We start from the raw sequence: 16,174 nt of genomic DNA on the forward strand, positions 1-16,174 counted from the left end.
TTGTATCTCTGAGGGATTGGTTGTAATCATTCCATTTTCATTCATGATTTTATCTATTTGGGTCATCTCCCTTTTCTTTTTGAGAAGCCTGGCTAGAGGTTTGTCAATTTTGTTTATTTTTTCAAAAAACCAACTCTTGGTTTCGTTTATCTGCTCTACAGTTTTTTTAGATTCTATATTGTTTATTTCTGCTCTGATCTTTATTATTTCTCTTCTTCTGCTGGGTTTAGGCTGCCTTTGCTGTTCTGCTTCTATTTCCTTTAGGTGTGCTGTTAGATTTTGTATTTGGGATTTTTCTTGTTTCTTGAGATAGGCCTGGATTGCAATGTATTTTCCTCTCAGGACTGCCTTCGCTGCGTCCCAAAGCGTTTGGATTGTTGTATTTTCATTTTCGTTTGTTTCCATATATTTTTTAATTTCTTCTCTAATTGCCTGGTTGACCCACTCATTCGTTAGTAGGGTGTTCTTTAACCTCCATGCTTTTGGAGGTTTTCCAGACTTTTTTCTGTGGTTGATTTCAAGCTTCATAGCACTGTGGTCTGAAAGTATGCATGGTATGATTTCAATTCTTGTAAACTTATGAAGGGCTGTTTTGTGACCCAGTATATGATCTATCTTGGAGAATGTTCCATGTGCACTCGAGAAGAAAGTATATTCTGTTGCTTTGGGATGCAGAGTTCTAAATATATCTGTCAAGTCCATCTGATCCAATGTCTCATTCAGGGCCCTTGTTTCTTTATTGACCGTGTGTCTAGATGATCTATCCATTTCTGTAAGTGGGGTGTTAAAGTCCCCTGCAATTACCACATTCTTATCAATAAGGTTGCTTATGTTTATGAGTAATTGTTTTATATATTTGGGCGCTCCGGTATTCGGCGCATAGACATTTATAATTGTTAGCTCTTCCTGATGGATAGACCCTGTCACTATTATATAATGTCCTTCTTCATCTCTTGTTACAGCCTTTAATTTAAAGTCTAGTTTGTCTGATATAAGTATGGCTACTCCAGCTTTCTTTTGGCTTCCAGTAGCATGATAAATAGTTCTCCATCCCCTCACTCTCAATCTAAAGGTGTCCTCAGGTCTAAAATGAGTCTCTTGTAGACAGCAAATAGATGGGTCTTGTTTTTTTATCCATTCTGATACCCTATGTCTTTTGGTTGGCGCATTTAATCCATTTACATTCAGTGTTATTATAGAAAGATACGGGTTTAGAGTCATTGTGATGTCTGTATGTTTTATGCTTGTAGTGATGTCTCTGGTACTTTGTCTCACAGGGTCCCCCTTAGGATCTCTTGAAGGGCTGGTTTAGTGGTGACAAATTCCTTCAGTTTTTGTTTGTTTGGGAAGACCTTTATCTCTCCTTCTATTCTAAATGACAGACTTGCTGGATAAAGGATTCTCGGCTGCATATTTTTTCTGTCTAGCACCCTGAAAATCTCGTGCCAATTCTTTCTGGCCTGCCAAGTTTCAAAAGAGAGATCAGTCACGAGTCTTGTAGGTCTCCCTTTATATGTGAGGGCACGTTTACCCCTTGCTGCTTTCAGAATTTTCTCTTTATCCTTGTATTTTGCCAGTTTCACTATGATATGTCGTGCAGAAGATCGATTCAAGTTACGTCTGAAGGGAGTTCTCTGTGCCTCTTGGATTTCAATGCCTTTTTCCTTCCCCAGTTCAGGGAAGTTCTCAGCTATTATTTCTTCAAGTACCCCTTCAGCACCTTTCCCTCTCTCTTCCTCCTCTGGGATACCAATTATGCGTATATTATTTCTTTTTAGTGTATCACTTAGTTCTCTAATTTTCCCCTCATACTCCTGGATTTTTTTATCTCTCTTTTTCTCAGCTTCCTCTTTTTCCATAACTTTATCTTCTAGTTCACCTATTCTCTCCTCTGCCTCTTCAATCCGAGCCGTGGTGGTTTCCATTTTGTTATGCATTTCGTTTAAAGCATTTTTCAGTTCCTCGTGACTGTTCCTTAGTCCCTTGATCTCTGTAGCAAGAGATTCTCTGCTGTCAGCTATACTGTTTTCAAGCCCAGCGATTAATTTTATGACTATTATTCTAAATTCACTTTCTGTTATATTATTTAAATCCTTTTTGATCAGCTCATTAGCTGTTGTTATTTCCTGGAGATTCTTCTGAGGGGAATTCTTCCGCTTGGTCATTTTGGATAGTCCCTGGCGTGGTGAGGACCTGCAGGGCACTTCCCCTGTGCTGTGGTGTAGAACTGGAGTTGGTGGGTGGAGCCGCAGTCAGACCTGATGTCTGCCCCCAGCCCACCGCTGGGGCCACAGTCAGACTGGTGTGTGCCTTCTCTTCCCCTCTCCTAGGGGCGGGATTCACTGTGGGGTGGGGTGGCCTGTCTGGGCTACTTGCACACTGCCAGGCTTGTGATGCTGGGGATCTGGCGTCTTAGCTGGGGTGGGTAGGCAAGGTGCACAGGGGCAGGAGGGACAGGCTTAGCTTGCTTCTCCTTAGGTGATCCACTTCAGGAGGGGCCCTGTGGCAGCAGGAGGGAGTCAGATCCGCTGCCGGAGGTTTGGCTCCGCAGAAGCGCAGAGTTGGGTGTTTGCGCGGAGCGAGCAAGTTCCCTGGCAGGAACTGGTTCTCTTTGGGATTTTGGCTGGGGGATAGGCGGGGGAGATGGCGCTGGAGAGCGCCTTTGTTCCCCACCAAACTGAGCTCTGTCGTCCGGGGGCTCAGCAGCTCTCCTTCCCTTTGTCCTCCAGCCTTCCCGCTTTCTGAGCAGAGCTGTTAGCTTATGACCTCCCAGACGCTAAGTCGCGCTTGCTGTCGGAACACAGTCCGTCAGGCCCCTCCGCTTTTTGCCAGCCAGACTCGGGGGCTCTGCTTGGCCGGCGAGCCGCCCCTCCGCCCCGGCTCCCTCCCGCCAGTCCGTGGAGCGCGCACCGCCTCGCCGCCCTTCCTACCCTCTTCCGTGGGCCTCTCGTCTGCGCTTGGCTCTGGCGACTCCGTTCTGCTAATCCTCTGGTGGTTTTCTGGGTTATTTAGGCAGGTGTAGGTGGAATCTAAGTGATCAGCAGGACGCGCGGTGAGCCCAGCGTCCTCCTACGCCGCCATCTTCCCTCTCTCCTCTGTTCTTTTTTTTTTTTTTTAACGGAGATAAGGGGTGGAGTGCTTGTTTTTTTTTTTGTTTGTTTGTTTTTGTTTTTTAGTGTTTATTTTTGAGAGAGATAGAGTGTGTGTGTGAGTGGGGGAGGGCAGAGAGAGAGGGAGACACAGAATCCGAAGCAGGCTCCAGGCTCCGAGCTATCAGCACAGAGCCCGACGCGGGGCTCAAACCCACAAAGCACAGGATCATGACCTGAGCTGAGGTCGGCCGCCCAACCGACTGAGCCACCCAGATGCCCGAACTGTTTTTGGTCTTTTGTTAAGCTGTTAGAGAGAATGGGGCCACCTTTAACAGCAGCTGGGTAGCTAGGATCCCAGATTTTAATATTGGGGTTAAAAATTTGTTGATGGCCTAAAAGCTGTCCTGGTGTTGTGACCTTTGGGTCAGTTCAAAACTAGTGTTTCCGTCTCTATTTTATTTTTTTTAAAGAGCTTTTTTTTTTTTTTTCAACGTTTATTTATTTTTGGCACAGAGAGAGACAGAGCATGAACGGGGGAGGGGCAGAGAGAGAGGGAGACACAGAATTGGAAACAGGCTCCAGGCTCTGAGCCATCAGCCCAGAGCCTGACGCAGGGCTCGAACTCACAGACCGCGAGATCGTGACCTGGCTGAAGTCGGACGCTTAACCGACTGCGCCACCCAGGCGCCCCCCGTCTCTATTTTATAAAGGGATTAAAGCTTAATCACGCCTGCCCCGGGCCAGAGATTAGTCTCTCCTCCAGTGTTTTAGGATTTTGTGATCTCCCTACCCCAGCCTTGCTTTCTTTCGCAGGAAGACAATTTTGATTCCATTGTTTCTCATCTTCCTTCCTTCTGAACCTGAGTCATCTGCCAGATGGATACTTTTGCCTTAATGTGACCTTTAAACCTTCCACATCAGAGTCTAGAGACAAGCACTTTCTAAATTTCAGTCTGGTCCAAAAGACACTTTAATGGAATCAGAAAAGTGAGGGACTGAATGACCTATTTAATTAAGCGTATCTATCAACTGTTCCCTGGGGTGGTGTCCAGTTGATTCACAATGACTTCACTGCCCCCTGGGAGGGGATAGGGAAGGAGGGCATTTCCATTAATGACTTCTTATTCCGCAGAACAGATCTCTCTAATGAAAATCAGCCGATCAGTTTCCTCTGGTCACATCCTGGCTCAGGCGGGGTTTGCCGTGTATCTGCTCTGGTCTCAGTAAGAGGGGGGGTTAGGGGAAGAGGTCTTGCAAAATCTCAGAATGCAGTCAAGGTTTTTCTGCCCTGGTTCCTGCCTGTAATGGTAATCTCTTTGTTGACACAGTGGGGAGCCTAAAGGCTTTTCTTAAGCCCTTAAATCTGCTTTTATTTTTTTTCTTGTAGCGAGTGCTGGCTCTGAGTGTGGGACAGGATTTGGTCTACTCTGCACGGCAGTGCCAGCTCTCGCCCTCTGAGCCTCTCTGAGCCTCTCTGAGCCTGATAGCTGCCTTCCCTGAAGACCTGATGGGGCGTGGTCAGTGGCATTGATGTAGGAGACTGAGAAGTGACAGGGTCTCTGGCGTTCTGAGAGTGTCCCTCCATCACTACCAGCCAGTAGGGCTCCTTTTTTTCTGTTTTGTTTTGTTTTGGGTTTTTTTTTGGTAAAACACCGTTCCTATGTAAGCAGAACAGCTCTATGTGGAATCTGCTTGACTCCTAATCTGGTCCAGGTAGAGAGAGGCCTGACTCCTACTCCCTGACCCCGCGCTGGGCTCTCCCTGACTTTTCTCTGAAGTGCCCCTGACTTAGCTTAACCCAGAGTGTGGGCGTTGGTACTGTGCAGGGGGCAGCCAAGTGTGGAAAGTGTAGAACCTAGAAATTCTGCTTTTGCCCTAGGGGATCTTTTAGTGACTCAGAGTACAGTATGTTAGTGTCCCTGGGGTACAAGAGAGTCGAGATCAGTGTTTTTAAACCCCTGGTTTTTGTTGCAATGGGTAGAAAATCAGGTTAGTGGGTTATTACCCACAAAACCAGAAATTAGGGGTGCCCAGCTGGCTCAGTCAGTGGAGAGTGTGACTCCTGGTCTTAGGGTCGTGGGTTCAAGCCCCACATTGGGCATAGAGGTTCTTAAAAAAACAACAAAACAGGAATTTAGTAGGATGCGGCATACAGAATGTAGCACACACACGCTAATGGTAAATATCGCTTATTCTTTCGTGAACTTTTGCTATAAATGTACTGACAAACAGAATTGAGACATCGTGGTCTAGATCCCAGAGTATTTTCTTAGGGTACTGGTTCTCTGACAGATGTGACTTCTCAGCGGGGGTCCTGTGAGCCACTGTGTCTGAGGAATCACGTGTAGTGCGCCCCCGTTGTGGAGCTTCGCGCTGTACGTCAATAAGTTGTTTCAGAAGTCTTGCAGCTAAACGGCCACCAAATTCACTTGACCATAGAATTTTTCTCGTGCAGTAACTTTCAGCATTCTGAGGGACTAGTTTGTGGAGGGACTCACTTGGGGAAACACTGATTTGGTGGTGGTGTCACGAGGGAAAGTTACATCTCTTCAGTCTGGAAGCTTCTGTATGTAGGGGCTGAGGATGCCTTTCCTGTCCCCGGGAGAAGGGGGTGGTGGGTGCCATGTCGCACGGGCTTTGAGAAAGGTGGAGGTGGGTCGGGTGTGAGAGAAGCGCTTTCCCCCTTGACCCGGGCTGAGGGCGGTTGCCCTCCATGAGGTGGGGCTCCTGTGTCAGAAAGGACAGTAGCCAGGACCCTGATTGCTGAAATTCTTTCTTGCTTGCTTTCTTCTCCTTCTTTTTTTTTTTTTTTTTTTTTTTTTTCTTCTTTTTTCTGCAGATGTGGGACCTCGGGAAAGGTCTGAAGATCCCCCAGCTGTACCAGTCTGGAGTGGCTGTCTTGGTTCTTACTGTGTTGTCCTCTGTAGGGCTGGCAGCCATGTGAAGAGTGAAGTTCCCAGCATTGTCTTCCCATAAATGATTCACTGATCTGTCTTCCTGTTGGTGACTCTCTTCTCCAGCCGAGGCGCAGTTCTCCTGATTTCCTCAGACCCTTTGTGCTCGCACATCCCCTTGGAGCTCAGTAGCAGTAGATACCTTATAGAGCCATGGCAGTGGGGAAGGGCCCAGTTTCCCCTCGTTTCTAAAGATGGAATGACTCAAAAATTCCCTTTTCCTGCCCCCAGCCTACAGCCTACTCCGGGCCTGGGAGCCCTCATTCTCTGTCCATATTGGGCCTTGATTTGTGCTGACGGTCAGCTTTTGGCTCCTTCTTCCTGAGACAGTGGAAACAATGCCAGCTCTGTGGCCTCTGCCACGGGGACCGGGAGTGGGGCTGTGGGCGCCACCGCCTGTGGGTTGCTAGCTTAAAGGACAGTTCTGTTCACTGGTCAGAGCCCAGGGTCTTCAGCGCCCACACAGCATGACCGAAAGCAGAGGGGTGGGGGTGGTGGGGAATTAGCCTGTCCCAGCCAGAGGGAGATAAAGAGAGTCAGTTGACTCTTGAAGCAGGTGCTCTGGGGGGGAGATACACAGCTCTTGATGCAAAAGGAAGACCCAGAAAGTTATCGCTGAACCTGTGAAGGATTATTCCCCCCCCCCCCCCCCTGCATTTCTGGAAAAACGAGCCTCTTTGCTGATCCAAGTTCGTAGGGCATCTTTTTCTGAAACTGAATTAAAAAAATCGTTTTGTCTTTGACTCTCCTTGAAATCGAGAGAAACCCAGAGAACGGCGGTCGGGGAGGAGCCAGTTTCCTCCCCACTCCCTCTGCTCTCAGGCGTTCACATCCCCCAATCTGACCTTTCACAGGAGGGAAACCGCTCGTCCCTCTGCCACTGACCACTGGAACAGTCTTTAGGGAATCAAATGCAAGTAGCCAGAGATCGAATATCATACAGAAGCCTCAGAGACGGAAGGAGCAAGAGAAAGGAAGCTTAGCATGTGGAAGCTCGGCGTTACCACAGGCTCCAGAATCCCGCTGAGAACTGCTTATAAACCTCCTGGTGCAGTTCAGCACACTGTGAGCCAGGAAGGGAGCCAGAGCCCCAGAGGTGGCAGCTGAGGGATCATGAGCTGGGCACATAGACTGGGAGAGAAAGGGGGGCAGAGACGAGACAGGAGGGATTATTCAAGACCCGGCAAACATTTATAATTTAATGGGAAGACTTGCTGCTTTGAAAATCTATATGAGCCAGGCTCTTGGGTCCCTAACTCCCTTGGTGGGAGTGCTGTTTTGATATTCTTTGGAAACTCAGGGGTAACATCTGTCTTGTCTGTCTGACTTGTTGGCCAACTGGTTAATGCTGTGGGTTGGAGAGGAGGAACAGGGACTGTGTAACTGGTGGCCGTTGGGCAGGAAGACCTCGCTTAAGCCAAGACCGCGGGGACCTGCTGCCACAAGAGTCTTCCTCCCGGCCCCCAAGGGGTCTTTGGCTTTCCACACTGATTGCTTCTCCCTTTTTGTGCAACTAGCCCTGAAGAGTCTTTGTAGCCTTCCTCCCGCTTAAACCGTATGTCCTTTGTCCTTGTCCTTGGAGTGAGGGACAAATGTCCATGAGGGAAGGTTTTGACATCGGAACCGGGAAAGGTTCGGCAAGGGCATTGCATTGAACAGTCAGCACCGGGACGATGCGGAACGGGAGAATGGTAAACAGGTGTTAGAAGCCGGGAAGCGGATCTTAACTTTTTTGGTGGCTTCTTAACCATTTGACTGGTTGGGGTTGGGGTCCAGTGGTCATCAAGTTTGTTATTCTGCCCTCAATTCCTACTTACCATCTCTCTTTGTTTTTTAGGGTTTTTTTTTCCCCCCTCTGTCTTCTAATCACTTTTGTATCTTCAGTTTTCAAACTATGGATGTACGTTTGCTTGAGTTTCACTTTTATAGCTCTCTCTAGTTTGTCTTCCTGGTGTGTTCACCATCCTCAGGTGTGAAGTCTTGCACAAGGGTAGTGTCTTCTGCCCGTGTCTGGCTTTCCTTCACGCATGCAGCCTCTACTCAACGCCTATACTTCTGACCCAGAAGTTGTAGTAGGAATGCTCGGGGTGAAAAATGAGGGGTGGCAGTGAGGGACTGGTGGTTTGAGATTTCTTTTGCTACGATTCAGACCAACTTACTCTTGGTCACTTTTGGAGTATAAGTGACTCAACCTGTGTAAAAACGTATTCCACCTCAAGCCACTGTCATGTTCTTATTCCTATTCTGTTTCCTCCAACCCTCCTCCTACTAATGGGTTACCGGGGGCAACCATAACAGAAGGAAAACATCCAAGTCACTAAAAGATTCAATAAATGATGTTTATTTTCCAAATGTACCTTTATTCCCACCCTGAAATTTCCCCGTTCTATATCCCTCACCAGGGGTCTTGCTTCCTTCACTCCGTTTCCAGACAGGTTTTCTCAGTGGGGTCCCTGGGTGTCTCCAGAGTTCCAGGTTTGTACGTCTGGACCTCAGCTAAATTTGGACCTGCCCAATGCTCCGGCATGCGTGGGCTCCCAGGTGGGCTCTTGGGAAAGATGGCTGGGCTTTGGGGGCCTGGAGTGTGACCTGCAGAGGGGTGTGAGCTTTGGGGTTGGTCTGGGGAACTGAGGTTTACAGGTGGGGAGTTTGGGATTATGATGGGACTTGGTGCTTGTGGTACGGTCTTTGTGATCCACTTCCCGAGTTTCCTCTGACTGTCTGGGTCGTGAGGCTGTCGGGTAGAATGCAAGAGTTATGTTTCTGGTCAGGCCTAGATCGTTCCTGGTCCTTAGAATCCTTAGAATTCTAGCTCCGTTTCTCCCCGTACCATGGACAAAAGGTCAGATCAGGTCATTTTACAGGGGGGGGGGGGTGTTGCGTAAAATGTCATTAGCTCCTCTCCTTAGGTGTCAGAAGACGGGGACTAGACAGGCTAAGACAGAGCTGGTTAGAGGCTCCCCCTGCTGGGATAGTGATGCCGTAACAAGAGGCATTTTTGAGGTTGAAAAGAAGCGGGGGGATAATAGGATTTGAGGTTGGGTGGGAGGAATAGATACCTTGCCGAAGATTTCAGGACGCAGCCCGTTGGAGGCCTTGAGTAAATCCGGATTTTTCTGTATCCACTTGGTGAGGGAGGCAGCACCAGCCACTGTACGGGAGGTCAGGGTCACCTGGGCGGGGGGCACCTTCAGAGGCATTTGCCAGGTGCCCATGAAGGATCCCCAAGGACTTGCCTAAAAGGAAGACGACGCAGTCCTGCGGCAGGGTCCCCACTCCCAGTACCGCACCTGTTGGCAGGTCTGTTGTCTCCCTTCCACCCTGTACCCTCGGGAGGCGTGGCGACGAAATCAGTCAGAGACACAGCCTCCCCACCCTCGCTTTACCCCCTTTCTCATTTAGGCCACTCTTATTTTTTTCAGCATATTAACTCTGAGGGCCTAAATTAAATCCTGTGTCCTTGGGCTAAGTCTGGCAGAGTGCCCACTGCATAAGTATCATCACGTGAAGGTGTTCATCAGTGTAAGGAATTCTGGGTGCTCACTCTGTCATGTTGGATAAACTGGCAGTTTGGGGGTGGTCGTGTTGCAGTGGTGAATTAGATGGAATTTTAATTTCCAGATAGTGGCTGTGCTAGATTGCAAACCTCCAGTCTCGGTCACCCCAGTTCTGTGCCTCAGTTCTTTACCTTTCTCAGTAGGAATGGAGATCAGTATCTCACCTTGGAACGGGGCACCGAGGGCAGCAGATGGCCACGATCATTGGCGATAAACTGAGTGTAGCCTTCGTGGGAAGAAATTCTCTAGGGTAGAAGCGAGGAGAGAAGTGTTTGTGAAAATGGAGTGGAAAAGAGAGAAGGTGTCCTAGGGGCTTGAGGTAAGGGCTGAGGGAGAGGAGGGTCTTAGACTTTAGAACAGGCTAAAGGAGTTCCGTGCCAGTCAGTGACAGAGAACATGGGGTAAAGAATCAGAAACCGGCCTTGCAGGAGCCCTGCCCATGAATACCTCTTTTGTTGGCTTGGCGGGAGACCAGTTCTGCAGATACTTGGGTGAGAAAGCTTTTTCATACTGTGGAGAGAAAGACGAGAATCTCTGTGAGGCTCAAAGGCCCCATGCCCAGGAAATGATAACTAGGTGAGTCCTTGAGAGTGGAGGACCAAAGACCTGAAGGCTTTAACTCACTGTAGAAGGGATGTACTCTTGGTCTGCATGTGTGCTGTTCAACATGGGCCACTAGCCCCATGTGGCTAGTGGACACTTGAAACGTGACTAGTCTGAATGGAGGTGCTTTGGAAATAGAAAATACAATGAAGACAGTACAAAAAAGAGAATGCAGACATTTAAAGTATTGATTAAACATTAAAATAATATTTTGGACTTACTAAGTGTATCATTAAAATTAATTTTATTTCGGGGGCACCAAGGTGGCTCAGGCAGTTGAGAATCCTACTCTTGATTTCAGCTCAGGTGATGATCTCCTGGTTCGTGGGATCGAGCCCTACATTGGTCTCTGTGCTGAGAGTGCGGAGCCTGCTTGGGATCCTCTCTCTGCCCCTCTCTGCCCCTCCCCTGGTCACGTGCACGCGCGCACACACACACACACACACACACACACACACACACACAAACACACACTCTCTCAAAATAAACTTAATTTGATTTTTTAAATTTTTTTCATGTAGCTACTAGAAAGTTTTCAATTACATTGCGATTCGCATTATCTTTTTACTGGGGACCCTTGGTCTAGAACAGGGGTCAGCAAACTGGCCCGTGGGCCAAACCCATCCTCCAGTCTGTCTTGGGATGACCTGAGAAAGCTAAGAATGGTTTTTATAGATGAATATTTGCGATTGATATGATAAAAGGTAACACTAGCTTTGTATCCCAATTAACTAAAATGTTTTCTCATCCCATAAGAATTCCATTTTTTTCGGGGCTCCTGGATGGCTCCATCAGTTAAGCACCCGACTCTTGGTTTCGGCTCAGATCATGATCTTGCAAGTTCATGAGTTCCAGCCCCATATTGGGCTCTGTGCTGACAGTGCGGAGCCTGCTTGGGATTTTCTCTCTCTCCCTCTCTCTCCCTCCCTTCCTCCTTCCCTCCCTCTCTCCCTCTCTCCCTCTCTCCCTCTCTCCCTCTCTCCCTCTCTCCCTCTCCCTCCCCCACCCTGCTGGTGCTGCCTCAGTCTCTCTCGAACTTAAAAAAAATAAACACGATCTATAAAAAAAATCATTTTTTTCATTAGTATTACCAAAAAAATGGCAGTTACTATATTTTCAATCTTGTCAAAATTTTATGGAAAAATATTTTGCTGATGTAAGTACCCACATAATATCTCTGATTGTGTCTCTTGGCCCTAAAAATAAAATATTTATCCCTTTGCCCTTTACAGAAAAAAAGACTTGCTGACCTCTTGTTTAGATCCTACAAACTTAACCCTGAAATACCTTTTGCTCGTCATTGGGCCCTCTACCCTGAGGAGCTAAGGAGGTGAAAAATAGTCTCACCCCACTTTCAGTTGTCCATTCAGTAATCAGAATCCCATGGGAGGGTCAGTCCAAACTTGGGAGTCTGGAAGGCAAGATGAAATGTTAGAGATGAGGAAAGAGCTTACCTGGTTTGCACTGTAGTTGGTGGCCATGATCCTGCCACTTTTCGCTGTTTACCTTTGTTGCCTGGCAACTGCAGAAGGCTGACCTTCCGGGACTACCGGTCCCCTCTACTTGTTCTTCGCTTTCTCGGGTGACACTGCTCCAACCTTTCCCGTGACACTTAGGTTCATTTTCGTTTTAGGGATGTGAGAGACAGAGTAAATAAACATGAAAAAATTAGCTAAATAGCAGCCCTCTCTCTTCTTTAAAAAAACGTTTTTTTGAAGTTTGTTTTGAGAGAGAGTGAGCAGGGGAGCGGCAGGGAGGGGGAGAGAGGGAATCCCAATTAGGCTTTGCACTATCAGCACGGAGCCCGACATGGGGCTCGAACCCCTTGAACCATGAGATCGTGACCTGAGCCGAAACTAAGAGCTGGGTATTTAATCGACCGAGCAACCCAGGCACCACCCTCCCTTCTAAACTCGTGTAGACTCATTTGTATTGTGAAGATAATAGGGCCGCCCTTTACAGGGTAAATGAGATAAAGTGCAAAGTGTCTAAACAGTGTCCTTGCATAGGAGGTACTCAGTACTAGGGCAACTGTTTATAGGTCCCCTACTTCATTTTCTCAGACAGAGAAATAATGTTTTATAACGCAACTTAGATTTATCCCCAGAAGGAAAAAGCATCTCTTGTCCTTTGTCCTTAAATGGCTCCTGTCTCCATCACTTCAGAATCTCAGGGCTTAAGAACACAGATACTTGGTGTTGGCAGGGATGGGGTAGGATCAGGAGCCGGTGGGGGGAGATCGGGCAGGGATGGTGAGAAAACCATGGTGTGGAAGGCACCAGATTTGGGGAATTAAGTGGTGGTGCCAGGGCACAAACCTAATGTTTGTGGGACTGGGCAAGCCCTCTGAGACTCCTGTAAAATGGCATCAGCATATCCATTTACTGGGTTGTCAGAATTCATGAGAAAGTGGCACTGCCACATAAGTTGTAAAGTCTGTTTATACATGAGATGTTAAGATGAAAAAAGTCAGTTGTTCAAAGAAATGATGGAGAACCAAGAGAGCGTCATAAGGGAGAGTCGTCAGTCCCTTCTCCCTTCCTCTCCCCCCACCCCCACCCAAGTCATCACCCCAACCAACACACCAGGTATAAGAACACTCCTGTGCTTCTAGAATTGGAGGTACAAAGAGCCGTGGTTCTGTAGGCTCTGGCAGTTAACCCCGGGATAACCTGAAGTCTGGAAAGGACGTGTGTGCTCATTCCCTGCGGTCCTCAACACCTTAGGGTGATACCATTAAGAACCAAGGACTGTGCTCTAGGGTATCCGTGGTCCTGAAAGCACAGTGACAGTTAAGCAACTGCATTTCTCATGGAACTTCTGCCTTCAGCTGGTTCGCTCTTCTGATAGAGTTGTAATTATCTGATGACCGCATTCTTATTTTTTAGAATTAACTAGTTGTTGTTTAATGGGAGAAGTAATGTACTGGGGGTGGGGGGAGTTCCAGTTTTACAGAAGGATGTCAAGTCTCCACCTGACTTCAACCCCCAGTCTTGCTCCTCAGAGGCAATTACTGTTACTATTGCTGTCGTAACTACTTGACCATTTAGGTTATTTCCAGCCTTTTGCTGTTATAGACGTGCTTGCAATGAAAATCTATTATGCATACATATCTTTATGAATAGATATAGATAGACCTGTATGTATTCTTACGAACGTACGGGATTGATAGGATACGTTCCTAAACGTGAATCGGAAAGTCAAAAGGCTTGTGCATTTAGAACGTTGAGTAGACAATGTCACGTTGCCAAAGATACTATGCCAGTTTGTACATCTCCTGGAAGTGCGTGAGAGGGCTAGTCCTCCACTCTCTTTCTAACACTATTACTAATGTTTTTCCTGTTTTTGTCAATCTGACAATAACGAGCATAGTGACTATATACCAGCCACGGTTTTAATTGCTTTTTATTACATTTTCTTACTTGGCTCTCGTAACCACCCCAGCCAAGGAAACCGGGGCATACCAAGGAAGGAGTACAGCCAGGATTTCATCCCAGGTATTCTGACTCTGCAGCCATCAGTTTTAACCACTTCCACCATATTATGTCTTAAAGTTGGAGGTAAACCACGGTAAATCATTGGGGGCGCCTGGGTGGCTCAGTCGATTGAGTGTCCAGCTCTTGGTTTCAGCTCAGATCATGATCTCACAGGTCATGAGTTCAAGCCCTGCATCAGGGTCTGGGCTGAAAGAGTGGAGCCTGCTCAGGATTCTTTCTCTCTACCTCTGTCTCTGTCCCTCCCCTGCTCCTGCTTATTCTCTCTCTAATTAATAAACTTGAAGAACAAACCATGGCTTATCATTGTTTTAAATTTGCATTTCTTCAATTATGATTTTTTCCCATATGTTTATTAACCTTTTTATTTCTCATATTTTTTTTCCCTGAAAATAACCTGTGTCTTTTGCCACTTGCAATTGGGCTGTTGATCATTTTTTATTAATCTTGAACTCTTTATATATTAAGGAAATTAGTTCTTTTGTCAAATATGCTGCAAACATTGCAAACATTTCCTGCCAGTGTGCTTGTCATTTAATTTTTTGTTGTGGGCTTTTTTTTTTTTTTTTGGCCATGGATGTGTTTTTAATATTTACATAGTCAAATTGATTACTCTTTCTGTGCTTCTGTATCTTAAGCTTTGAATGGCTTTTTGTAAATTTGAATGTTTAAAAAAATAATTCATAGTTTCATTTTTTATATTTAATTTTTTTTAATTTGAGAGAGAGAGACCAAGTAGGGGAGGGGCAGAGAGCGAGGGAGAGAATCCCAAACAGGCTCCACGCTGTTAGCGCAGAGCCCAAAGTGGGCTCAGTCCCATGAACCGTGAGATCGTGACCTGAGCTGATACCAAGAGTCAGACACTTAACCAACTGAGCCACCCAGGTGCCCCTAGCTTTAAATTCTTCCTGGAATTTATTCTGGTGACTAGACTGAGATCAGGCCCCAGATGCCTAACTAGCTGTCTTGGAATCATTCATTGAATATACCATGGTTTCCTTGCTGACTTGAAATGCCACCTTTATTTTACTTCCTAATTTATTTAGGTCTATTTCTGGATCCTCTAACCTATTGTTCTTGGGGGAAGGGTAACCATTTTAGGTTGTCTCTTTAAAATCCAATCCGGGCTTGGACCCGTGTCAACTCTCCAGTTAGAATTTCACAAAGACTAGGAAATTGTAAATAATAACAGGCAATTTTCAAGCTTCTCATAAAATTGTACTGAAATTTTAGTCTTTCTTCAGATTGATTGGTTGACTTCCGGAACAGGAGATGGTCTTTCATTGGACCAGATTTAACTCTTTCAAAGTTGGAAGGCCCCATAAGGGTCCCAGTCACAAAATATGCCTCAAGATATTTTCATTGTTTGCTTCAGTTCTCTGATGCCTGAAATTAGACCTCAGGAAATCTTTCATTTGGATTCAGATCACCTGCTGTGGAGTTGCAGTTTGCTTTGTATCTGTAGGTAATGTGTAAATTGTTTCTAGCTGAGGGTAACCACCAGCCTGGACCCTGGAGTCAAACTGCCTGGTTTAAATTCTGGCTTTGCCTGAACACGTGACCTTGGACAGTGACGACATCTTTCTGCGTCTCAGTTCCCTTGTGGTGTGAACTGGGGAGAGTCTTCGTTTTGAGCGGTAGACACATCTGATATGCCCAGATAGCAGATGTTTGGGTCTTAAAGGGTTCTAGAATGCAGAAGGTAGGACGTGGTCATGAAGAGAGATTGCTTTTCCTCCATCTGTGTTTTTCCCTGGAGTGCTTTCTTCCTCTCTGAAAGCCAGCGTTCCCTCGTTGGCAGCCATCATCCCGAAATAACATAGGCTTTACCTTTCTTTTTAAAGTTTTATTTATTTAAGTCATCTCTACATCCAATGTGGGGCTCAAACTCATGACCCTGAGATCAAGAGTCACACACTCTTCCGACTGAGCCAGCCAGGCACCCTGGGCTTGTACCTTTCTTGCAACCTAGTAAGAGTCTTAACTAATGTCATAGAATTTGGGAAGAAGAAAAAGCATACTGGTCAGTTTAAGTGGAGAGAGACCATAGAAGGTGAAAGTTTCCTGCTTTTGCTTTGAACCAGTAGATCTTAAAAAAAAAAAAAAAAAAAAGTACCTGGAATTTAAATTAAAAAAAATAGTGATAAAAAATTTTAATTAAAAAAAATAATAAAAACAAATACATGAAAATTAGTTAATTAATTAATTTAAAAATAAGGAATAGCTTTCCCAAAACCAATGATCAGTTCTTGCATAGTTTTACAAACTACACTTTGTAGTTTGTGCCTACACAAAAACTAGAAATAATAAATACAAACATGTATTTTATTCATCACTGTTATCTTTTACAATAATTATAGCAAGCTATACTACTTACTTTTAAGATTAAATATATTTAGGAGGCACCTGGGTGGCTCAGTTGGTTGAGCGTCTGTCTCTTGATTTAGGCTCAAATCATGATCCCAGCGTTGTGG

The 16,174-nt window shown here is 46.1% G+C and overlaps 2 protein-coding genes across 5 annotated transcripts in view; one reads left to right on the forward strand and one right to left on the reverse strand.

The window, feature by feature from the left end:
• SDHC (succinate dehydrogenase complex subunit C) overlaps positions 1-6,789 on the forward strand; it is a 42,772-nt gene extending 35,983 nt beyond the window's left edge. For all 3 annotated transcript variants that reach the window (XM_025915213.2, XM_086693955.1, XM_086693954.1), the window contains one exon: positions 5,932-6,789. In XM_025915213.2, coding sequence (XP_025770998.1) covers positions 5,932-6,036 — 105 coding nt within the window. In that variant the 3' untranslated portion in view covers positions 6,037-6,789. The remainder of the gene's footprint in view (positions 1-5,931) is intronic.
• Positions 6,790-8,366: 1,577 nt separating this feature from the next.
• On the reverse strand, positions 8,367-11,825 carry CFAP126 (cilia and flagella associated protein 126). 2 transcript variants are annotated; one of them, XM_086693953.1, is made up of 6 exons: positions 11,661-11,822; positions 10,228-10,332; positions 10,051-10,113; positions 9,768-9,848; positions 9,106-9,282; positions 8,367-8,780 (listed from the first exon to the last, which is right to left on the reverse strand). In XM_086693953.1, the coding sequence occupies exons 2-6, from the start codon at positions 10,270-10,272 to the stop codon at positions 8,463-8,465; spliced, it is 684 nt and encodes a 227-aa protein (XP_086550079.1). In that variant the 5' UTR covers positions 10,273-10,332; positions 11,661-11,822; the 3' UTR covers positions 8,367-8,462. The 2 variants fall into 2 exon arrangements, with proteins under 2 accessions (XP_086550079.1, XP_025770897.2); XM_025915112.2 differs by lacking the exon at positions 10,228-10,332 and having other exon boundaries at positions 11,661-11,825.
• Positions 11,826-16,174: the final 4,349 nt, after the last annotated feature.

This window comes from Puma concolor, chromosome E4, assembly GCF_028749965.1.
Source record: "Puma concolor isolate L17-30 chromosome E4, mPumCon1.1.hap2, whole genome shotgun sequence".
Lineage (NCBI taxonomy): Eukaryota > Metazoa > Chordata > Mammalia > Carnivora > Felidae > Puma > Puma concolor.

Bases quoted from the DNA above. Each gene is read 5' to 3' on its own strand.
- CFAP126 (XM_086693953.1), bottom strand. From the start codon at position 10,272: ATGTTGAACAGCACACATGCAGACCAAGAGTACATCCCTTCTACA. The intron at 10,114-10,227 runs GTGAGTTAAAGC...TTCTCTCCACAG, and splicing joins AAGAGTACATCCCTTCTACA to TATGAAAAAGCTTTCTCACC. The intron at 9,283-9,767 runs GTGAGATACTGA...TCTTCCTTTTAG, and splicing joins CCTCGGTGCCCCGTTCCAAG to GCAAGTCCTTGGGGATCCTT.